Raw genomic sequence first — 25,542 nt, 5'->3', positions numbered from 1 at the left:
AAAAAATTTTGTCATAGGTGTTCATAAAATCGTCTAATTAGTCCATTTCCGGTTGTCCGTCCGTCTGTGGACACGATAACTCAAAAACGAAAAAAGATATCGAATTTTTACAGCGTACTCAGGACGTAAAAAGTGAGGTCAAGTTCGTAAATTAGCATCATAGGTCAATTGGGTTTTGGGTCCGTAGAACCCATCTTGTAAACCGTTAGAGATAGAACAAAAGTTTAAATGTAAAAAATATTTCTTATCAAAAATTAAACAACTTTTGTTTGAAACATTTTTTCGTAAACATCACTGTTAACCCGTGCGCCAATTAGGCGGAAATTTTATAATATGTACTATACTTGATTATCAGTTATGTATGTGTCACATGTTTGTATGTGTTATGTGATAAAGAAATCAACACTGACTATGCATGGTATTTCAACAATTAACTCAGTCAATTGTTTGTTTTCATTTGTTTTTTTCTGAATTATTTTCTTAAAATCCCGAGAATATACTGGCTATGCTTGCCTCTATACATAATTTAACGGGTTGTTTAAATCATCCTAACCAATCCGAACCAATTTCTATCCCTATATATTTTACATATTTCCCTATAAATGTTTGTTTGTTGCGCTTTCACGCAAAAACTACCGAATAGATTTGAATGAAACGGTAGAACAATATAGCTCTTATATCAGAATAACACATGAGCTATAATTTATAAAGATTTTTTTTTAATTTAAAAAAATTAAATTTCATCTGACATGTTACTGCTCCATCATAATTTTGTACCATAAATTAAAGATTACTGTAAAAATTTAAAATAATTTAAATAAATTCATGGCTATCTTTTCTGATATACTCAATGAATTATGACTATTTTGCAATTAAAAAATTGAAAATTTGTGTTTATATTTTAGCTGTGTAAAAACAATCTCTTCAAGTGTAATGGAAAGGGGATAAGTGAGATCAAGAGAGCTGGAGGCTATAAAGCGGTGGTTGTTACTTTAAGCTCAGTGAAGCGGGCGGTTATCAAGCTAGTTAATAATAATTAAAATAGAAAATTTTTTTTCACACAATCGGTAGGTAGTTGCATCAATGAATGATTTTACTCGATAGTCCTCAGTAACATTTTTTATGTTACTTAAAATCAGAAACCTTTCCAATGAGGATGATGTACAGTAAAGTGTCACATTTTTTTTGTCCACAAGTATACATTCTATTAAAAGTGGAACTTATACTTAAGAATTTTTTAATGCACAAACTAGGGAAGTTATCTCTCAATAATCTGCAATATTTACAAAGTTAATAAATACCTTCTAGAACCTAATGCAAAAAAACCGCATTTCAATCCATCTTACTTCGGAAATTTTCGCGGTTTGGATGTTAAATTTCCTCGTCTATATTATTTTTTAATTTTATGTACGAAATTTTATTCAAAACAAGTGAAAACAAACAATTGACTAAGTTAATTGTTGAAATACCATGTATAGACAGTGTTGATTACTCTATCACATTACACATACATACATGTCACACATATATAACTGATATTCCCATATAATACATAATATACAATTAGCGCATAATTTGTGCTCTCACGGGTAAACAGTGATGTTTACGAAAAAAATTTTCAAATAAAAGTTGTTTATTTTTTTATAAGAAACATTTTTTACATTTAAACTTTTGTTCTATCTGTAACGGTTTACAATATGGGTCCTACGGACCCAAGTCCCAATGCTGTCCATTTACGAACTCGACCTCACCTTTTACGTCCTGAGTACGCTGTAAAAATTTCAGATTGATATCTTCCGTTTTTGAGTTATCGTGTTCACAGACGGACGGACAACCGGAAATGGACTAATTAGGTGATTTTATGAACACCTATACCAAAATTTTGTTTGTGTAGCATCAATATTTTTAAGCGTTTCAAACTTGGGACTATACTTAGTATTCCTTGATATATATTACATATATACATGATGTTTAAAAGTCTGAGTTAGCAATTAAAAATTTAGATTTTTCTTTAAAATTTAGAATTTGGATCAATTTTAAAAATACATCTTACAAAGTGTGCTTTACGATACAAAACATAGATAGTTGTTTTAAACAAATTCAAATTTATTCTATTTATTAATAAACTCTTGTCTTTAGAGAATATCCCATGTAAAAGGTTTTAAAAAAAATTTCTAACTAAAAATCATTTCACAACTTTTATGGGTACAAATATAGAAGAAAACTTTCATTTTATACTCAAGCTATTGTGGAAAAACTTCATAATTTGAAAACTTTTTAAATTATCGAGTTGTTGTATACTCGAAATTATATTCTGGTAAATAATATTTACGTAGCAAAACAAAATATGCCACTTTAATTATTTCTTTAAAGAAGGGGGTGAAAAAATTTCATTTTCGTATTTATTTTATAAAATGATTTTGATTCAAAATAGCGACGTAAATGGGAAATTTTAGCTCGCAAAGTTAATAATTCGTAACAAATATTCGTAGATTACTATTTATTAAATAATTAACTTTACCAGTTCCAATATGTTCGGAAACCATGGGTGAGGAGTTAAACCAGTTGCTGGGGAAAACTTTATTATTATTTTTACTATACATCGCGATCGTTTACAGCTGGAATCTATGATGGATCATCAACAAACTCTCAAGATAGCATAACAGGTGTACACCGTTGTAGGGTAGTAGGGTAGTTTTACCTGCATAACCTTGAAGAGACTAAACCAAGGTCAAATCTTGAATAAGAGATTAGATTTTGGTTTTTGGTATTTTAGTGTGATAACATATTTCGTATTGATCACATATTAATAAATTTCTGAACTATTCATTAAAAACAGCCCTTTTACATGCTAGTACATGGACGAATGGTTATAATGCTGATTTTAAGTCAACAAATGCATTCAAAAACGTTACCATATGGAAAACTCTTATTAATATTCTTTAAGTTTTGAGTTTCATCATGAAATCGAAATAAAGAATTTCCTCGGTCTAATTATTTAATGACCAGCATGTAAGCAGCCTATAATTAAACATTGTAAATATTAATGTTATTTCAAACAATTGACTTAATCAATTGTGGAAATGCCCTTTACAGAAAGCTTTAAAAAACCAACACAATTATGGGGATGGAAAGGCCCACAATTATTTGGTTTTCGAAAGTATTTTCTATAAATTTTTTGTTTTTCGAAAATGTTACTACAAGTTTCAATTCCCTATCTTTTATAGTTTTGGAGAAAATGGAAATTGTCTTAATTTACGCCCCCACAGGGAAACAGTGATGTTTACGAAAAAATGTTTCAAACAAAAGCTGTTTATCTTATATATATAGGAGACTTTCTATAGATATAGATAGATAGTCACTCATCACGATATCTCTGAAACTATAAGACCTAGAGAATTGAAATTTGGCAGGAATATTCCTTTTGCCAAGTAGAGGTCAGCTAAGAACGGATTTTACGAAATTCCACCCACAAGGGGGGTTGCGGGGGTGTTCATGAATAAAAAATTCATATTTTTCAATTATCTTATATATATAGGAGACTTTCTATAGATATAGATAGATAGTCACTCATCACGATATCTCTGAAACTATAAGACCTAGAGAATTGAAATTTGGCAGGAATATTCCTTTTGCCAAGTAGAGGTCAGCTAAGAACGGATTTTACGAAATTCCACCCACAAGGGGGGTTGCGGGGGTGTTCATGAATAAAAAATTCATATTTTTCAATTATGGCTTTTAATAGTTCAAAACTTGGTCAGAATGTTTAAAATTACATTTAAAAATTTTTTTAGCCCTCGGAGGGTAGAAAGGTGTAGCGAGAAAGTGGGAAGGAAATATCGAATATTTACAAATATACCTAAGTGGGGTATCAAATAAAAGAGCATGACGTGTACATTACAAAACTGTTATCCAACGCAGGGAAATGTGGAGGGAGGGGTGCAAGTGGGGATGTTGCCCAGCAAAGCGGGTAGTTCTCAGCTAGTTTTTCTATATGGAACATTTTTAATCCAAGATCCAAGTGACCTATGTTGTTCATTTAAGAAATCAACCTCACTTTTTACGTCTTGAGCACGCGAGATTTCAGCTAAATATCTCTTTTCGTTTTCGAATTATCGTGTTTATGGACTAGCAGATGGACGGGCAATCGGAAATGCACTATTTAGGTGATTTTATGAATACCAATACCGAAATTTTGTTCGTATCACTACATAGTATAAAACAAAGTCGCTTCTCGCTGTCTGTCCTTATGTATGCTTAAATCTTTAAAACTAAACCATGGATTTTTTAATAGATTGAGTGGTTCAAGAGAAAGGTTGGTTCACTATCATCAATATTTATAAGCGTTACAAACTTGGGACTTAAATTACTGTACCTTGATAGAAATTTCATATATACAAGGTATAGCAAGTGAAAACAAACAATTGACTAAGTTAATTGTTGAAATACCATGTATGAACAGTGTTGATGACTCTTATCACATTACATATACATTCATGTCACACATACATAACTGATATTCCCATATAATACATATTACACAATTTGCGCCTTATTTGCACCCTCACGGGTAAACAGTGATGTTTACGAAAAAATGTTTCAAACAAAAGTTGTTTATTTTTTTATAAGGAACATTTTTTATATTTAAACTTTTGTTGTATCTCTAGAGGCTTACAAAATGGGTCCTACGGACCCTAAACCTAATTGGCCTATGTTGCTCATTTAATAACTTGACCTCATTTTTTACGTCCTGAGCACGCTGTAAAAATTTCAGCTTCATTTCTTTTTTAAGTTATCGTGTTCACAGACGGACGGACGGACAAGCGAAAATGGACTAATTAAGTGATTTTATGAACACCTATACCAAAATTTTGTTGGTAGCAACATTATTTTAAACGTTACAAACTTGGGACTAAACTTAGTATACCATGTATATTACATATATACATGGTATTAAAACAGAAGGGTTAATGTGATGTTAATAGCTCTTCACTTTATTCCTACTACAAATATTCGTCAATATTCCCAATTCTTATACCTACGTAAAAGTATAATAAACGCGCAACGATCTGTATGTAATTCAATCTTCTAAACAAGGTTGTAAACATGTCAACAGCATTGTGTGACGACCACTACCTGATATGGTACGAATACGTATTTTCTTATTGGTATAGTAGAGGTAGACTGCCTATAGTACGTATATATGGCGGTCAATATTATTGTGAAACAAGAAAATCTAACCTGTTTTACCATATTTAATTACTTTTTTGTGTGTTAAATGAAACCTTTCAGATGAATTCTGATAATGAACATAAAAGCACATAAACACAAAGGCATTCGTTAATCGATTATTCTTGTGTTGCCTTGACAACTGTATGATAAATGAATTAGTTTTATGCAGAGGTTTTCATAAGAGGTCTTTGAATGGGTTAATTATTTGAACATTGGGGTTCTTCTATTTTCATTTTACTCTTTTATGTATAAAAGTGTTGAAATTTGTACGTATACTTTGTATTTAAGCATTTTTACAAGACGATAAGTAAATCGGGCATTTATTGAAAATATTTATGGGAAGTCATAATATATCAAGGCATACTAAGTTTAGTCCCAAGTTTGTAACGCTTAAAAATTTTAATGCTACCAACAAAATTTTGGTATAGGTGCTCATAAAATCACCTAATTAGTCCATTCCCGGTTGTCTATCCATCTGTCTGTCGACACGATATCTCAAAAACAAAATGAGATACCGAGCTGAAATTTTTAAAGCGTCCTCAGGGCGTAATCGATCCATCATCGTCGGTTTACTTGTAACTTTGTAAAAGATTTTAAGTTTCACATTCTACGACACCTATTAGATTTTAGAGGAAGTAAGCGGGTGAATCAAGATAACCCAACTTTAAAAAATCTGTGCATTTGATTTACTTATCTTATTTTTTACTTTTTTTGTATTAATTAAGAAGGTAGTTGCTCCACGATTGCAATACATTAAGCTTGAGAGAAGCGTGGAAAAAATATAAGTTATAATGTTTAAGTTTCAATGAAAAATTAAAAATAATCACACATTTAGACAAGTTTAACAGAAATAATAGTCCAGTCAACGAGGAGAAAAAAAAAGTGAATTGACCTATGTTGCTGATTTACGAACTCGACCCCACTTTTTATGCCCTAAACACGCTATAATTTCAGCTTGATATCTCTTTTCGCTTAATTACAGACAACAGGAAATGGATTTGTGATTCTATGAACACCTATACCAAAATATTGTTCGTAACATCAATATTTTTAAGCGTTACAAACTTGGGACTAAACTTAATATACTATGATATATGTCATATATACATGGTATAAAAATCAATTTTCGAACACTTTAAATAGTTTTATTGAAGGTTTACTACTAGTAGGCTTTTTGCAGTATAATACTAAACATAATTATATTTTCAAAGTATTACGTCTGACCCCCCCTGCACCCCCTAATGTCGAAATATGGAAGAATTGTTATAAAAAAATTGTATGTATAGAAAATTTGAGATAATAATAGTAAGAAAATCAAAGATAAAAACAAAACTCTTATATGAAATGTGAGAAAAATTTTTTTTTAAATATAACTCGGCACCATTATAAACATTATTTCTTGGAGTCTTATCCACTTACCGTCATATTTTCAAAACAATCGGAGGAGCTACAGGAAATAATTATGAGGTTTAATCCTTGTTGACTTGGCTACAACGAACTATTTTAGAGTATTGTGTGTATGTAGCCTCCATTAGACAAAAATTATACCACATTTCACTACAAGCTCATCCACTCTTATCGTGCATATAATCAAAAACTTAGTAGAGTATATTGTAGCAAGACAACTACCTTACCAACGCATCAAAAAGTACGAGATTTTAGCAACCGCTTTTCTATTAATTTGCTAGAGCATTATTTTATTAAAATTTCAGTAGAATTCGACGTTTGTTAAATGTTTTTTCATGATATTAAGAGAATGAAGCAATAACTTTTTATCTGTTTTCATTTATGAATGAAATATTGTTTTGACCTTTTTATCAGTTTCTGGACAAAAAACCATTAATTTCTTTTTATAGTGTAAAGTTATCAGTTAATTTTAGTTTTATCTTTTTTAAACATATTTATGTGATATAAGCTTATCAACATTTATCATTGAACTTCTTGGAAAATAACCATATCTTTTATCAGAATAGTAAATATTTATATGATAAAATGTTGCATTTTAATTGGTTAAATATTTTCATTTTAATTGAAAATATAACGGTTATTCTATGAAATTATTAATTAAACCGTTAAAAAAGTTTCTTATCATTTCATTAGTTTATTATTATTATTATTAACAGCTTTTTCATGATTTAAATCCATTCATGATATGTAATAACAGCTTTTCATTCGAGTCTTATCATGGAACATATTGGATTAAAAAAATATCCCATAAATGATTGCACAACAATTGTCATTTTGCTCATGTTTTAAAATTATCACCCTTATTCAGTTCCTACCCTCGTACAATATAATTTTGTTTTTTGGCGTTTAGACTGTGAATAGAACTTTAAATTGTTTAAGGCCGGGCATACACGTTACGGTTACGGGCATACAAGTGCTTCTGCTCAAGTAATTATCCACAAATATCCTTATACCTGTGCAGGTTTGTCGGACGGACTCACATACACGGTCAGGCCTATTCGTCTGCGTAGGTCACCTGCATGCACCGATATACCTACAGCACGTAGAAGTGACCTGTACAGGTAATTCTCTCCGGTATTACGTAACGTGTATACCCAGCCAAAAATTAATGGAGTGGGTGTTGCTGTGTCTTAAACAATGTAATTTGACTAATTGGCCTAAGTTATTCGTGTATTCCATTATTTTTCATGTGAAATTAATTAATGCGTGATAAATATTAATTAGGGAAACTGTTTTGAATAATTATATAAAAAAAAAAATAATTAAAAAAGTCACAAACCCGACTGCATTAAATAAAATCTAAAATGAAAGAAACTCGTAAAAGTTTGCAAAGCGATTTTAACAACGAGGCCCATTATTGAGAAGATTTGAACAGGTCTAGATATTCATGAGCCCTGACTGTTAATGGCTCTATAACTACTTGACTTGTTTCTTTCTTTTCTGATTTCTCTTTTATAATTGATAAACTTTATTGATTAACTATTGAATTTTTTCTATTATTAGTAAAAAATTTTTGTATTTATCACTAGCCTAAATTATACGGTAAATAGATATTATGTTTGGCTTTCCACTCAGACTTACGGTCCTCGGTTACCTGACTGATGTTTAGGCAAACTGTTTTTAACGTCACTGTTAACATTTTGACAAAACATCAGCCACGTGCCTGTTCGTTACAAAAAAAATTTTTCTCAATGTTTGGCTCTCCGCTCAGGATTACGGTCCACGGCTACTTGGCAGATGTTTTGGCAAACTGTTTTTAACGTCACTGTTGTTAATATTTTGAGTAAACATCAGGCACGCACATGTTCGTTGCAAACAAATTTTTTCTGCATGTTTGGCTCTCCACCTAGGCTTACGGTTCCCAGCTACCTGGCTGATGTTTTGGCAAACTGTTTTTAACATCACTGCTAACATTCTGATAAAACATCAGCCACGTACCAGTTCGTTGCAAAAAAAAATTTTTTTTACATGTTTAGCTTAAGTAACCTTAAATCTTTATTTTCCGCAAGAGAAAACTCACTTACGTGTTTTATAGTAAAACTTGCATGTCCGTCTTAGTCTATAACATTTCACCCATATTCAAGGATGTTAAAAATGAATATTTCCGTATAAAACTTAATACCGAACTTTTACGCGATTAGTTTTGTAAAAAAAGGAAATAGGCAAAAACGACTGTTACAAAAGAAATAAACGATAAGCATTTTGCCTCGACTCCGTTCTTATAAATAACAAAATTAGTGTGTGTATGTGCTTTCAAATTTCATAAAATAAAACCACCATAAACTTGATCAATTTTCTCAAAAAAGATATGACTTATACAATGTTATATATTTTTACGACCAAATTGTAAAATAAAATAAAAAAAGATTATAAAACAAAGTTTTATCTTTTATATCACAGCTTGTCTCTATATCTCATTATGCTTGTATTGTAGGTAGTAGAGACTAGAAACAATAGAACATCCTCTTAAAAGTACAGTGCTCACAAAATACATAACAATTTATTGTAAAAGAAATTTTATCAAAATGTATTTCATACCTAATTGACTTTGTTGTCAATTATAATTGAAATTAAGTTTTTCAAAGAAAATTAATCATTGAAAGAGATTTCTTAATATACTGACTACATAATCTCTATATGCATAATATTCCAAACTAAAGTACCTAATCTATCTCCCATATCAAATTAGTTGTGAAAGGACCCCGCTCTCGATTAGGTAGGAAAATGTTTTCCTGTGAAATTGTTTTAAACCGCCCCCAAAATGTCCTTTGGATTGTTCTGACCAAAAGCTCTCAATATCCGTGCATTGGATCAAAAAATGGAAGAGGACTTTTTGTCTTAGAATTTTATTTTTTACCTGATGCAGCAAAATCGTGCGGTACTTACGAGCACTCTGTATACATAAAAATTTTATTACGATTTCACCAGTATTTATTTGATTTTGAAGTTACATAAAATGATTATTAGTAAGCTAATAATTTGTGTGTTTTTAATGTTATGGGTGTAACCAAAGTATCAGAACAGCAGAATAACTCGAAAATAACGATTTGAAAAAAAAAATTAATACAAAAGTTGTAGCAGTAATTAACTATGAATCTCAGGCCTCCTAGTTAGTGTTGCACGCACTGCTGAACAATCCTTCAAACTACCTACCTACTTAAAGCTAAAATAGTTGTATATATCTTTTCTATAAATAAATAGGTTTGGCAGAAATTGAATTCGGAACTCTATTTATACTTGTGTTTGTAAAATCTAGTTCGTTTTCGAAAAAATATGTATCCAAAAAATAGATGCTTTCTTTAAACAAACCACCTTGTAATTTAAAAACTTTATCTCTTTCAATTATCATTATATAACTCATACAACAATTGTATGAGTTAATTGTTGAAATTCCCTATATAGACAGTGTTTAATTCCCTATATAGACAATCCTTGTATTATTTTTATAAAATTTCTGCTGAAAACAGGTCCCTTTGACTCCCTTAATATTATCGGGTGGATTTAATATGAAATAAAACCAATTAAGTCATTATTTGAAGCTGCCTTCAAGTTTTGTTCTAAATTAGACCCTCAGGGATATTTTCTACTTTTAAGTTTTTGTTCTATCTCTTATGATTTACAAGATGGGTAGGTACTAAGCGCTCAAGACCCAGAAAAAATTTTAGCTTGATATCTCTTTTTGTTTTTGATTTATCGTGATGACGGGCGGGCAGGCGAACAGACGGTAATCGAAAATGGATTAATTAGGTGATCTGATGAACACCTATACCAAAATTTTTTTCTTATCATCTATATTTCTAAGTGTTACAAACTTAGGACTAAATATACTCTGATATATCTTATATATATAGGAGACTTTCTATAGATATAGATAGATAGTCACTCATCACGATATCTCTGGAACTATAAGACCTAGAGACTTGAAATTTGGCAGGAATATTCCTTTTGCCAAGTAGAGGTCAGCTAAGAACGGATTTTACGAAATTCTACCCACAAGGGGGGTTGCGGGGGTGTTCATGACTAAAAAATTCATATTTTTAAATTATGGTTTTTAATAGTTCAAAACTTGGTCAGAATGTTTTAAATTACATTTAGAAATTTTTTTTACCTTCGGTGGGTAGAAAGTTGTAGCGAGAAAGTGGGAAGGAAATATCGAATATTTACAAATATACCTAAGTGGGGTATCAAATAAAAGAGCATGACGTGTACATTACAAAACTGTTATCCAACGCAAGGAAATGTGGAGGGAGGGGTGCAAGTGGGGATGTTGCCCAGCAAAGCGGGTATATTTTACGCCACGCAAAGCGGGCGGGTAACAGCTAGTTTCAAATATAGGGTATAAAAGCTTATATCTAACAAATATTTTAACTCTACAGCTTTTTTTTTAAATCATTATTTTTAGAATTCATCTGCCATTCCGGTACTTTCCTAACACCCTCTACAGTAAGTCGTAATTCATATTTGTTTCATTACTTATAATTAAATTTACATGAACGACTCATTTAGTATTTTTCTATTTTTAGCTTAAAGTACCCTAACATTTAAGTTTCAAATAAATTATAAAGCGGAAAGGTTTTTTAATTTGTTTGAAGCTTTATCGGCTGAACAGATAATGAAACTTCCACATAATGCTTCTGACTATTACTATCCAGACACAACACTTTTAGTGTTTTTAAGATTATTAGCATTATACAGGGTGGACCATTATAATCGTTTTGTAGTTAACGAATCAAAAAATAACTTACAACAGAAGTTGCAGAATTTGATGGGATACATCATGTTCTGCCATCAGATTGGACCTAGTTCTCTCGGTTGCTCCAACATACTCAAATGGTAAGAGATAGAATAACACTTTAAATTAGAAAGTGGATCCTCAATTTTCACAAAAACTAACATTTTTCACCTAAACCATTTTTTCGAAAATCTTCAGCTTTCATGGGAAATACCAATTAAAAATATGTCATTATTGCATTTAATCGAAAAAAACACGCTAGCTACGGAAAAATGCTTTAGCCAAAATTGTCAAGGACAATAGAGAGCATTCGTTAGTGTCCATGACTTTGACCTACAGTTATCGAAAAAGTTTAAGAGTATTTTCAACCCGGATAATTATGTCCAATCTGATGTCAGAACATAATGTCCCTCATCAAACTCTGTAACTTTTGTTTAAGTTTATTTTTTGATTGATTAACTTCAAGCTATTCGTTCTGTGCGTAGTCATGGTAGGGACAATAAAAACGATGCCAGCGCTGCCAGTGAAATAATTTGGCGATAAAGGAGGCTGTTATGACGATGTTATAGAAAATTTCAAATTAAAATTATTGAAAAACACTAATTAATTAAACTTAATGCATTAAAAATTGTGAAAATAAGAAATCAAACTGCACAAATATTATTTTTCAAATGTAAATTATCATAATTATTTATTTAAATTTGTGAGACAATAATATTAAATTTTCAATGTAAGTCATAAATGCAACCCATACAATCATATATGCATCCATACAATTCTATAATTAAAGTATTGTATCGTTACCATGGAAACGCCTTCAATAAAATTCACGCACGATGCGAATTAGCCATAATAGATTAAAATGATCTACCCTGTATACAGTTCGTTCTAAAATCTAACGAATAAAATAGTTTTTGTATTTTTTTCATGTTTTCAAGCTTTTTATTTAACTTGCAATATTTGTGTAAGTAAATGTGCTTGCTTTCGAAACTTTCTAGACATTTCTTAATAGACGATTCACGTTTGAAATATAAAAGCAAAGTCTTGTACCAGTTTATTTATTTTTTATTCATTTCTCCACCTAAAATAAATTTATGATTTTTGTTTAGGGAAGACCTTGACATGAGAGTGTTTTTTGTAATTCGATACATCTGTTATTTAAACAAGTCAAATTTAACTTGAAGGCTAATAATGTTTCAGAGAATATTTCAACAACATTCTACCTAAGTTTAAAATATTTTTTAGCTTAAACTTAGAAATTTATATGATCTATTTAATAGTTATATATCTATTTAATAGTGATTGATCTACGTATCTAACTAAAGAACACGTATCTAACTATAGTTCTTTTTATATACAGGGTGGTCCAAGTTTTAATAGCAGGACTTCATCAAATGGTAGATAAAGCATGGAGCACATTGTATTTGCAATGTCAGTGGCGAGGTGATAGCACACTCATATTTCTTCCGCTGGTTGTCGTAATTAATCTCCATAAAAAAAATTATTGATAAAATGTCATTATTTTTACGTTATCTATCATTTGAAATGAAGTTCTGCCGTTATAACTTGGACCATTCTGTATAAAGAAAAGTGTAATACCTGGAATCAAAATTTACATTTATGTATTTTTTAAAACCTTTTTATAAATCACAATGGAAATTGCATTTGTTTATAACACTGTTATATCATAATACTATATATTTTTTCGACAATTTAAATATTAAACTGTCGACAAAAACGTGTAGACTATGGTACATGAAGCATAATGTACCATGGGTCACACATTAAACAATTGTACCTAAAGATGCTCCCTTTAACGTGTAACCGTTACGGTTCATTCATTCTTAGCCCATGAGCTAGTAACACCTGAAAATGCCGTCATCTACCAAAAAAATTGGCATTGGCGTTGTAGATCGGACCAGAATCACATTTTTCATATGATTTCCAATCTCTTGAGTGATAATTTCATTTCCTACTTTGTGATACCTCATTTGGAACGGCATACAATTATTTTTTTGATTCTTAAAATAGACTAGACAGAAGAATGAATTAATACTCTCCATCTTCTGTGTAGTCTATCCTAAGAACCAATCGTTCGATTTCATTTTTTTAACGTTATTAAAAAGATAATTTTATGACCTTTCAAATGAAGTATCACAAAATAAGAAATATCATTTGAAATTTCAAAGTTGAGGTGGGTGATGTGAAGGAATAAAATTTAAAATTTTTTGGGTACCATTTTTGAACTTTCCCGTCGATATCTAAATCGACGTGTTTTGATTCAAAACAATAATCAGGTCAAGAGTTATTAAAGATGGCTACTTTTGAAAACGACATTTTCTAAAAATGAAACCTAGCTGGATCGATTTATCCCGCCGAAAACCTTTACATACTAAATTTCATGAAAATCGTTGAAGCCGTTTCCGAGTTTTTTAGTCGCCGAGATAAAACGATGTTTTCTAAAAATGAAACCTAGATTTTTAGAATACTTCGTTTTATCTCGGAAACCGCTACAACGATAACGATTTTCATAAAATTTAGTATGCAATGGATTTTGGGGGTGATAAATCGATCTAGCTAGGTTTCATTTTTAGAAATCATCGTTTTATCTCGGATACAATTTGCAAAAAACACGATTTACAAAAAAGAAAAAAATAACGTGCAATGCTGGGTTGTCCAGGTACTTTAATAGTAGTTACTATGGGATTGAGTCTTAAAAATTTTTGCTTTTTTATACCAATAAACTTTCTAATTTAAGTTCATTCACTAAGTAGTTATTTTTACTACAACTGAGAAGACACTGAGGCTAGTAAGTTTTTATCTCTTATCTCTTACTAGCCTTAGATGTCTTTTAAATAACCCCAGAAGTTCAAGGTCAAATTCAGAATAGCTTTTAAATACTACACATTAAGTCCAATATTTTTGTTAGAAAATTTTAGTTACCCGCAAGATTTTCGTTACAGGTTAAGACAACTTAAGTAAATATCAAACTTCTAAAATAACCGCAACATATTTTGAAGAAGAAAGTTTCAAGCATGATAGGCTTAAGAAAAGGTCATTCAAGGCCACAGGGAGATTACGATATTCGTGGCACCACAATTTGACTACGGAATATTGTTAAACATACGGAGTACCAATTTTCGGTTTAGTTTTCGAGTAATCGACTCATAAAGTCTGTATTTGAAATTATTTGACATTATTAATGTTGAATCTTTGTAAATTTGGCATGTTTCCATGGATATTTAAATTGAATGCTGTATTTCATTGAAAAAAATTCGAATGAATTAAAAAAATTACCAAATTTAAAACTCAAGCTAATACTTTGAAAGAATTATGAAAAACAATCCGGAATAAAAAAAAATGCCTCAGTAAACGGATTACTTGAGCGAAGGCTTCATAAACCCCTTGAATTTAACCTTGATTTCCAAGGTCATGAAGCAACTCATGTTCATCATTATCATTACATATTATAAAAAACTACGTCAATCTCCCAAGAAGGAACAAAAAAAAGTAGGGCACCTTGACCTGTAATTATCTAACGGTAAATCACATTTTAATATTGAGGTCAAGTCACTAAGGAATGGCGTTAAATTTGGATCATTCTGTAAGTAAATTTTGTAACACACTTTCCTTATAGGAAAAGAAATTGTAATCGTAGAAACATTTAAACATTTTTGTTACAATCGTGGGTAACAAATATGTTTAATTCTTCCATGATTGAATGAATTGTTAATACAAGAGTCGTGCAAAAATTCACGACTCATTTCGAGAATCCGCGATAGTGTAGTTTTCGTGATACACAAGCCATGTTAACCCGACACGATTGATTGGCCTGTAAGGGTGTCGTTAATTTATTCAACATAAAAAGTTGATAAAATAAACACATTGAATAATTGATGACTTACCTAACAACCATTTGAGTAATTTCTTTAACCAGTGAATTTTTCTTATCCTGTATTAATTTTTGTCGATCGTCAATCACTTTCATAGCACTAGATAACAAAACTCGTTTATAGCTCACATCTTTCAATAATATCGCCATCGAAGCACGAGTTTCTTCAGCAATCTCATGTATAAATTTGTACTTATGATCGCGGTGCTCAGTCAATTGACAATCACGGCACGTCAACTTGTCACAAGACACACAAAACAACGATAAACGTTCATGTGAATGTAACGAGCAGAACATTGATTTCGGTACACTTGTTCCACTATTCGAATTCGAACTTTCATCTTTCGGTTTGATTGTATGGTCCTTGGTGATCTTGAGTCTTTGATGGGCTTGTACACAATTGTCACAAATATATTCTTCACAATTAACACACCATGAAGTGGCGATCGCTTCGTCACTACACGAACTACATTTTATTTCAGCAACAACTTTCTCACTTTCAGCTGTTGTTTCCGCTTCAGCACTGTTTAACTCAAGTAAAAATTGATTTTCGATTATCTGTGATATTGTACTTCGCATATCACACAATTTACATAAAACCACCATCGAATCATTTGATTCTGTTGTTTCATTCGTTTGTTCACACTGGCTGTTGATACACGCTGTACATGCCGAATGTAAACACTCCAATAATTTTGGTTCATCACTAGTTTGTGGTATACGATCACAAAATACACATTTTGAATTCCATACTTTTAGAAAATCTCCGGTTGTTGGACTTTCTACAACTGATTCAGATGATGCATTTGCTGTAATTTCTTCTGGATTATTCGGTACAGCCAATGGATCTGGAAGTATTTCTAAAGGATCAACAATTTCTTCTTTAACCATCACCGATGCTAAATCGGTATCCATTCCAAGAATGGATGTAGGTGTTACTAATCCTTCCATTTTTGTAAATATTTTTTAACACATAACCTTTTTGTTTCTTTTAAATTACACAAAGGGCTTTCATGATTAAAAATGTTGATTGAATTACTGTCCCTTTCGCTATTTACATTATAAAAATAATGATTGAAGACATTTAATTACAATAAAATCTTATAAATAAATTACTGATGGTTTAGGAACTCGTTTTGAGTTATTTTTTAATCAACTCTTAATTATTTTTTTATTATTTAGGCACATTTTTTCTAAATATATTTCTGGTACTTAAGAAACTTCACTTCTGTTTTTTTAATAGTAATATGGCGGACACTAAAGGACTCCCACAAGTTAAAAGGAGTGGGGATTTTTTTGATATTTTCGCGGTCTTGTTTTTAGGGAAATTAATTCGATCAAATTCCCTACACTCAACTTTACTTAGGTTATGTTTATGTCAAACGTAATAACTCACGTGTGTTTTTGTTGAAATCAATTTTAAAATAAATAATAAAAATGGTTCGAAAGAAAATTGATAATCGAATTCGTGTGTTAATTGAAAATGGTGTTACTTTGGGACATCGTACTATGTTTGTTGTTGTTGGCGATAAAGGACGAGATCAAGTAATTAATATTTATTTATTATTATGAAATTTAAACATTAGTCAAATGAATGTTAAGTTCCGATTTACGATTAAAAACACAATATATCAATAACACAGGTCTGCGACTAAAAAACTGCATAGGATTTTTTTTACATTTTTTTATAGATTTTGACCTCCCAAAAACAGGAAAAATATTCAAAACATTCTATCACATAGGTTTTTATAAATATTAGTAACAACATAAACTAGTCTTTAAGTAATATTATATAGTCATATTATATTAAACTAGTCTTAAAGTATTATTATTGCACAATGAAAATAAATTAACTTCTCTTTCAATGGGATATTCTGTGCATATGGAAGAAAACTAATTGTAATATTTTGCCATTATCCTGGAAAGAATCAAATATCAGGACCATTAATGGATGGTTTGTGGGGAGTTTTGGGTCAGCAGGCAGGCTATACTAAATACCCTTGCTTCTTATGCTTATGGGATAGTAGAGCCAGAGAACAGCATTGGACTAAAAGTGATTGGCCACCCCGCGAAACTTTAAAACCTGGAGAGAAAAATGTTATCAATACTACTTTGGTGCCACCAGAAAAAGTTTTGTTACCACCTCTCCATATCAATTTAGGGTTGATGAAACAATTTGTAAAACCCCTGCAAGAGGTTGGAGACTATTTTAAATATCTATGTACTACATTCCCGGAGCTGTCAGAAACAAAGTTGAAGGAGGGAGTTTTCACTGGCCCCGACATCAGAAGACTTTTAACCAGCACCCTCTTTGTGGAAAGTATGAATGAGAAGGGAAAATTAGCTTGTGTATCGTTCAAGGATGTAGTGTGCAAGTTTTTGGGAAATACTAAGGATCCTGACTACAAAACCATTGTTCAACTAGCAGCATACGAAATTAAAGGCTGCAAGATAAGCCTGAAGGTCCATTTTTTGCACTCCTACATAGACTTTTTTCCTGAAAATCTGGTAGCCTGCAGTGAAAAACAGGGGGAGCTGTTTCACCAGGATGTCCGCGATATCGAGAGACGGTACCAAGGAAGATGGGATGTCACTATGCTTGCAGGCTAATGTATAATTTTTAATAAACGAGTGCTTTTACCAATATTTTGTGTTTTTGAATTCGCAAAAAACCTTACGTGATAGAAAAAAATGGCCATCACTTCTGAAATCAGCGCATTCTAAAACATATAATTTAGTAAAAATATCTCATGCAGCTGACAAAAATTTTTTTTTTGCAGACCTGTCTAATCGGTAAAGTTTAATAGTTTAAGCTTGAGAACATCGAATGCTCATTCAAGCACAGTTTTCACTGGTAATATAATAGATTTCGATAAGATTATGATAACTAAGTTTTAAAACAGAAAACTCCAGACAGTTATCTCTTTCAGTTGCTATTCAGAATAATCGAAAAAAAATGTTTTGGAAACTGCGGCAAAGTATCCCATACTTATAAGTAGCCTTAATATTAAACAATTTTATTTCGTTTGCAATGATTTAACCACCATATTTTGTAATTACAGGTAGTAATTTTACACCACATGCTATCAAAATCAACCGTAAAAACACGCCCTTCAGTTCTATGGTGTTACAGCAAAGAATTAGGTTTCAGTAGCCATCGTAAGAAACGAATGAAACACATACAAAAAAAGCTTCAAGCCGGTAAACTGAGTGTCAATGAAGATGATCCATTCGAATTATTCGTCTCTTCAACAAATATTCGATACTGTTATTATTCTGAAACGCATAAAATCCTTGGTAAAACCTATGGTATGTGTGTTCTACAAGACTTCGAAGCATTAACACCAAATTTATTAGCAAGAACAATTGAAACCGTTGAAGGCGGTGGTGTAATAGTAATTTTGTTACGTACAATGTCATCTTTAAAACAACTATACACGATGAACATGGATGTTCATAAACGATTTCGAACAGAAGCACATCGCGATGTAGTTTGCCGTTTTAACGAGCGTTTTCTTTTATCTTTAACATCTTCGAAACGATGTTTAGTAGTAGATGATTCGTTAAATGTTCTACCAATATCATCTCACAATTTAGCCGTGGAACCTGTTTCGAAGTCTACCGAACAATCCGACAATGATTTACAACTAGAAGATTTAAAAATTAACCTTCGAGATACTCAACCTGCCGGGTCATTAGTTGAATGTTGTAAAACATTAGATCAAGCAAAAGCTTTGTTAAAATTTATAGAAGCGATTTCAGAGAAAACTTTGCGATCAACTGTATCGTTAACAGCGTCGAGAGGACGAGGAAAGTCAGCGGCGTTAGGTTTAGCTATTGCAGCAGCTGTCGGATGTGGATATAGTAACATATTTGTAACAAGTCCAAGTCCAGAAAATTTAAACACATTTTTTGAATTTGTGTTCAAAGGATTCGATGCGTTAAATTATCAAGAACATTTAGATTACGATTTGGTGGAATCAACAAATCCAGAATTCAATAAAGCAATTGTACGTGTGAATATATTCCATGACCATCGACAAACTATTCAATATATTCATCCAACAGATGCTCATCGCTTAAGTCAAGCGGAACTGTTGGTTATTGATGAAGCTGCAGCAATTCCTTTGCCATATGTTAAAGCTATGTTAGGTCCGTATTTGGTGTTTTTAGCATCTACAATAAATGGTTATGAAGGGACCGGTAGATCGTTGTCTTTGAAACTTCTTCAGCAGCTTCGCACTCAAACTTCACCGTTGGGTATTACAAATATGGAATCTGCACAGAAAAAATCAATGGCTGCAACATCCGGTAGAATTTTGCATGAAGTAAGTTTATTTAATACTAGCTGTACCCGGCATGTGCTACAATGCCAACTAAAATTAAAGTGTGTTTGGTTGTATATTCTGTTTATTGAAGTATATTTTGTACACAATATTTTTGTTTTTTACGCCTGATGTGTACATGAATTAGTCAGACGGTTTCCCGATGCGATGATTTTACTCAAAACTCATAAATTTCATTGAAATTTTCCGAAATATTTATCAAAAACTAACTAAGCATTTAAACTCTTCGAAGCGGAAATAAAAACAAATTGAATTTAAAAACTTTTCATTTTCAATTTTAAAAGCTAATAAGTTTTTGTTTGCAGATTACTTTGGAAGAATCAATTCGTTACAAACCTGGAGATGATATCGAAAAATGGTTAACACAATTATTGTGTTTAGACGCTAACACTGTATCACCAATATTATCAGGATGTCCTCCTCCCGATTCTTGTGATTTATATTACGTCAATCGAGATACACTCTTCTGTTATCATAAACATTCCGAAGCATTTTTGCAAAGAATTGTTTCACTTTATGTTGCATCCCATTATAAGGTAAAATATCCCACAATATTTTTAGTGTAATCTTAATTTTTTTTTTACATCTTTTGGAATACTTTATGTCATTAAAATCCCACCGTTAAATATAACATTGCACGTTATGAATATTTTTAACTGTTTTTAATATTTATTTGTATATTAAAAATTCATTGAAATTCACGATATACATTTTTTTTTTAATTACGGGACCAAGAAGGTATATATGTTCTGGCTAAGAATTGTTTGTCATTATGCCTGTTAACATTTTCCTCAAACTTACTGAACCGATTTCAATAGAAGGTATCGTATGTTAAAGTAAAGTAACACTATAAAATTATTGATTAAAAGATACTCAAGATAAATGTATAGAGTTTGGTATCAAATAAATGTAAAAAGTATATGAATAAATGTTTGAACTAATTAAATTTCTTATTTTAGAACAGTCCAAATGATTTACAAATGCTATCAGATGCTCCAGCCCATCATATATTTTGTTTATTGGGACCTGTTGATCCAAATCGTAAATCATTACCAGAAGTATTAGTTGTAATACAAATATGTCTTGAAGGACAAATAAGTAAATCATCAATAAATGATAGCATGGCACGTGGAAAACGACCTTCTGGTGATTTAATACCATGGACAATTGCACAACAATACCAAGATCCAGATTTTCCAATGTTATCCGGTGCTAGAATTGTTCGAATAGCTACTCATCCTGATTATCAAAGTGTAAGACGTGTTTTTAAAAATCTATATATTAAAAAAAAAATGAAATCTATTACGAGGTTGCTCTTTTGATCCAATAAAAATAATAAAATTAAAGGTATTGATGCACAGATTCGTCATCAAGCATTGGAAATCTCCTAATTTTCACCCTTCTCAAGTAATACCCAAACGCGATTTCCTTCTGTACATTTTTTTATGTTTTCATAGCTTTCTTTTTATATATCTCCGGTTCTGGACGAGCTCTTTCATTGCCCACAAAAATTAGCTGAATTGGAGAGAAGGTGAACATTAGCGCTTGATTTAAAATATGCGTTTCAAATTAGAAGATAATTTTAGAAACTTAATATTTTCTGTCTACTATTTGTGTAAAAAATTGCCTATATTTAAAAACTATTTAGATGTAAACAATTGTCTGTATATACAAAATTCTATAGGCTTACCTTCCGATTTTAAGCTCTCTACTTTCACAGATGAAGATATGATAGTAAAGGCCAGTGACGTCGCGAATGCTCAAAAACTTGATTTCTTCTATTACGAAATTCTGATCTGGCACTCTTTACAATTGACACGAATTTTGTAATCCTTAATAATAAATACATGTCTTAAAAATAACGTCGTTGGAGAAGTTTCACAAATTGTGCAGATGGTTGTTAGATCGATGAAGTTTAATAAAAAAAAATCTTTCAAATTCTCAAGTGCACCTCAGCTAATCTCTTCAATTATCTTAAAAAAGTGCGATGATCCCCTCTCTCTTGCTTTGCAATATAATTCTTAAAAAAAAGCAATTTTTCAAATCGTTTACATCTTATAAAACGGTAATGAAGTTCTAATATACCTTTTGTTTAAAATAAAACTTCAATCGGACATTAAATCGTATATTGTTCCACTTCCAATTTAATTAATGTGTGTAATTTTTTTGAAATTTAGATGGGCTACGGTAATCGTGCAATAGAACTTTTGAAAGCATATTTTGAATATAAAATACCAAATATTGATGAAGACTTAAATGTCCCAGACGAAATAGAAAATGTATCGGATTCTGAAGTTGGTTTACTAGAAGAAGAAATTAAACCACGTAAAGCGTTACCACCTTTATTATTGAAGTTAAGTGAAAGGACACCAGAAAAATTAGATTATATCGGTGTATCGTTTGGTTTGACACAACCACTATTAAAATTTTGGAAGAAAGTTGGTTTTGTTCCAATTTACTTACGGCAAACAACAAATGATTTAACTGGTGAACATTCATGTATTATGGTACGACTTATTAATCAAGAAGATTCAAAGGAGACATCTTGGTTGAATGGATTTTGGAAAGATTTTCGACGACGATTTATATCTCTATTATCGTACCAATTTAGAACATTTGCTCCTGGTCTTGCCATGGGTATTCTTGTTAATAAATCTCTTACTCTAGAAAATTCAAGTAAGTTATTTATCTATTTACTTTTGCAACGTACATTTCTCTGGCCTGTTTTTAGCCACGGGTACCGCACTGCGGAATTCCTCACGAGTCGGGCTAATATTATAATAAGAGTAGACTTTCGACCATTTTCTTCACTTATTACTAACCACAATATAAGAAAAATGCCAAACATTTCTAAAAATTGTAGCCTTTCTAGAAATGTTGTAAATTTTCTTCTTTTTTTTTAATGTTTTCAATGATTCTAAAAGCTACCTTTACGCTTTTTGCTAGCTAGCAACAAATTTCGCAAAAGATGAAGAAATCATTCTAGCTTTATTTAAACTAAAATGTTTGTTAATTTTAGGTATGACCCAGCAAGAGTTAGATGTGTATATGACGAAATATGATATCAAACGATTGGAAATGTATAGTAAAAATTTGGTTGATTATCATTTAATTATGGATTTATTACCAACTTTAGGACGCATTTATTATTTGAATCAAATGGGAGATGTACATATGTCTGCATTAGAATCGGTAAAAATATAATTATTTCTCTTAATATTAACTAAAGACTAAATGAGTATATTATAGGATATTAATGCTAAGACCTGAAGGTTTCCTACGTTGCGTATGATCTCAAAGAGGGGACAGAGAACTCCTTGGTCTACGTGCTACGGTACCATTTGCGATACCACTCTTTTGTATTATTATTATTACGAGTCTATATTTTTAACGACAAAAATTGACTAAAAATTATGCTTTTAACATAATATTAACGGTTTTGAAACTAATCACCAAAATAGAAACATATATCTTGACATCAAAACGAGTTAGATATCAAGAAAAGGACCTCGTTTGGTAGGTGACGACGGCGTGGTGGTATGTGTTTTTCACTAAATCACACTACTAGTCTCTTTTAGTGTAATTTTAGCTTTAAAGAACTAATTTTCAAAAACCCTTTTTTTAATGGGTATAATTGTGTCACCTTGACTTAAATTTTTGTGAAAATCAACTTCACAATTTACGAATATGTTCGCTAGATTATTGAGACCTTAATACTTTTGTTTTAATCATTTAAAAAAAAAAAGATTTTCATAATGAAGTTTTGAATCCATTCTGGATTTTTTTGAAAACCCTGTGTACAATTAAGTTTCTCTGTTCTGCGACCACTTGAAATTTTTAGAAATAAAGAAATTTGTATTCAAATTTTTGTTCATTTATAATTTTAATTTTAAACGTTTATTAACTGAACTAAATATGTGTTTGTTTACCTTTTATTAATCATTAAATAATTTTTCAGGCAATTTTATTAGGATTAGGTTTACAACATAAGACAGTAGAGGATTTATCAACCGAATTAGGAATACCTTCTACACAATTATTAGGCACATTCAATAAAATAGTTAGAAGATGTGTACAATTTTTAAATAATATTATGGAACAGACAATCGAACGAACGTTAATCAATCCACATAATACACGTCATGATGAAACTTTAGACAAAATGATGCCAGTACGACAAAGTATGGCAGAGGAATTAGAAGAAGCTGCTAAAGAATTACAAATTAAACAGAAAAAACAATTAGATAAATTAAAAAAAGAAAATTTATCTCAATTCAAAATTAAAGGTTCAGAAGATGAATGGAACAAAGTATTGACAAAAGGTGGAAAAGGAATTATATCTATTAAAAGGTATTTTGTTGAAATAATGCAGCACTTTCATTATTTTAAGTATTATCAGTAATTTAAAATAACTTAAAATAAACTTAAAACTTTACCCAATCTGGAAAAACGATTTCACGCATACTCGTTGTTAAACAAAAACTACATAGAAAATAATTTTTATCGACAAGACAAAAAATTACAATAGTAGACTTTTGTCTATTTTTGAATTCTCATAATTTTGCGAAAAGTACTGAAAGGCCCCATTTGTCCCAGATATTAAAAAAAAATCATTTATTACTAATATCCGAAAATTATAATTTTATGGTTAAAATTGATATTGAATGTATAAATTTAAATCACGCGGATTGAAAATATTTTAATCACTTTCCCTAGACGAACTTAAAATTCCCTAACATTTCCAGAATTTTTAAATGACTTCACATTCTCATCCTTTTATAGATGATGGAGATAGCATGTAACTTTATCTTTGAATGTATAGGTAACTTTATCTTAAAAATAGTCTTTGAACTTCCAACTCGTACTCTAGATTGTCTTGCATAATTAATTGTATAAATGTGCATTTTTCTTCAAATTTGTTAAATTTTGTATAAATTATTTTTAGTGAAACAGATTTAACTGAAGGCTTATCAACTGTTCACATACATGATGAAAAATGTCAGTGAAATAAGAACTATTATACGAATTAAAAATCATATTATTAATTTTTTGTTTGTTTTTTTGTAGCGGAGAAAAACGATTAAATGAAACGGCCAATGGTGATGATGTTGATTTTGAAGAATCACCAAAAAAGAAGAAAAAAATGAAATCAAAAAAGAAATTCAAAAATAATTAATCCTTGTATATAATTTTTTAAATAATAAACTTTCATAGCGAAATCGAATATGTTGTAATTGAATTGAAAAATTTATTTGTTAAAAATGCCAAAAATACTTTTGGATCAATGTTCGATAACTCAATTTCCCGTTAACAACAAAAACGAAAAAAGGTTCGTTCGATAAGTTTTTTTATTCTCTAGAACTTTCTCATTTAACTGTTTTTACATTGGTTTTTTTTCTTTCTATAAAATTGAAAAACCGTTTGACGGTTTTTGACCAATTCAATACCTTAGGATTTACAATCTTTTAATAACAACATGAACAATACTATTTAAGTTGAGCAATTCGAAGTCTTAAGGCTGCAAAAATTTCCCACTTTTTGTCAATTGTTTTTAGCTCTCGAGGGCCTTTCCTCGAGAAATCCAATAATTATTTTTCTTTATTAAAAGAGTGGCAATTGTTATTACTTTTGACGTAAAGAAAAAAGGAAAATTGGCGACAATAAAAATTGGGAAAGCATCTAAAATAAATGAAATATTAAAATTACATGCATATTAGTGCGTAATTAAATATTTTTTTATTATCATAAATTAAACATAATAAAATATTAATGACAGATGTTAGGTCTGTTCTTGCTTTTACTAACAATTTTAAGACATCCTTATTCACTTATTTCTCTTTTTTAACGTTTATTAAAAACCGTTCTAATAAAAT

General features: G+C 30.7%; 2 protein-coding genes across 4 annotated transcripts in view; one reads left to right on the top strand and one right to left on the bottom strand.

Moving 5' to 3' along the window:
* LOC123297513 (E3 ubiquitin-protein ligase TRIM33) overlaps window positions 1-16,417 on the bottom strand; it is a 56,641-nt gene extending 40,224 nt beyond the window's left edge. For both annotated transcript variants that reach the window (XM_044879205.1, XM_044879206.1), the window contains exon 1: window positions 15,337-16,417. In XM_044879205.1, the coding sequence (XP_044735140.1) occupies window positions 15,337-16,274 (938 nt within the window). In that variant the 5' untranslated portion in view covers window positions 16,275-16,417. The remainder of the gene's footprint in view (window positions 1-15,336) is intronic.
* A 252-nt stretch (window positions 16,418-16,669) lies between these two features.
* LOC123297967 (RNA cytidine acetyltransferase) lies at window positions 16,670-24,879 on the top strand. Of its 2 annotated transcripts, XM_044879810.1 has the most exons (9): window positions 16,670-16,868; window positions 18,386-19,651; window positions 19,975-20,205; window positions 20,629-20,922; window positions 21,847-22,345; window positions 22,689-22,861; window positions 23,628-24,019; window positions 24,615-24,667; window positions 24,737-24,879. In XM_044879810.1, exons 1-9 carry the CDS (start codon window positions 16,761-16,763, stop codon window positions 24,751-24,753), a joined length of 3,033 nt encoding a protein of 1,010 aa, XP_044735745.1. In that variant the 5' UTR covers window positions 16,670-16,760; the 3' UTR covers window positions 24,754-24,879. The 2 variants fall into 2 exon arrangements, with proteins under 2 accessions (XP_044735745.1, XP_044735744.1); XM_044879809.1 differs by lacking the exon at window positions 24,615-24,667.
* Window positions 24,880-25,542: the final 663 nt, after the last annotated feature.

The sequence above is a fragment of the Chrysoperla carnea genome, chromosome 4, assembly GCF_905475395.1.
Source record: "Chrysoperla carnea chromosome 4, inChrCarn1.1, whole genome shotgun sequence".
NCBI classification, from domain to species: Eukaryota; Metazoa; Arthropoda; class Insecta; order Neuroptera; family Chrysopidae; genus Chrysoperla; species Chrysoperla carnea.
This window is presented reverse-complemented; position numbering and strand designations above follow the sequence as displayed.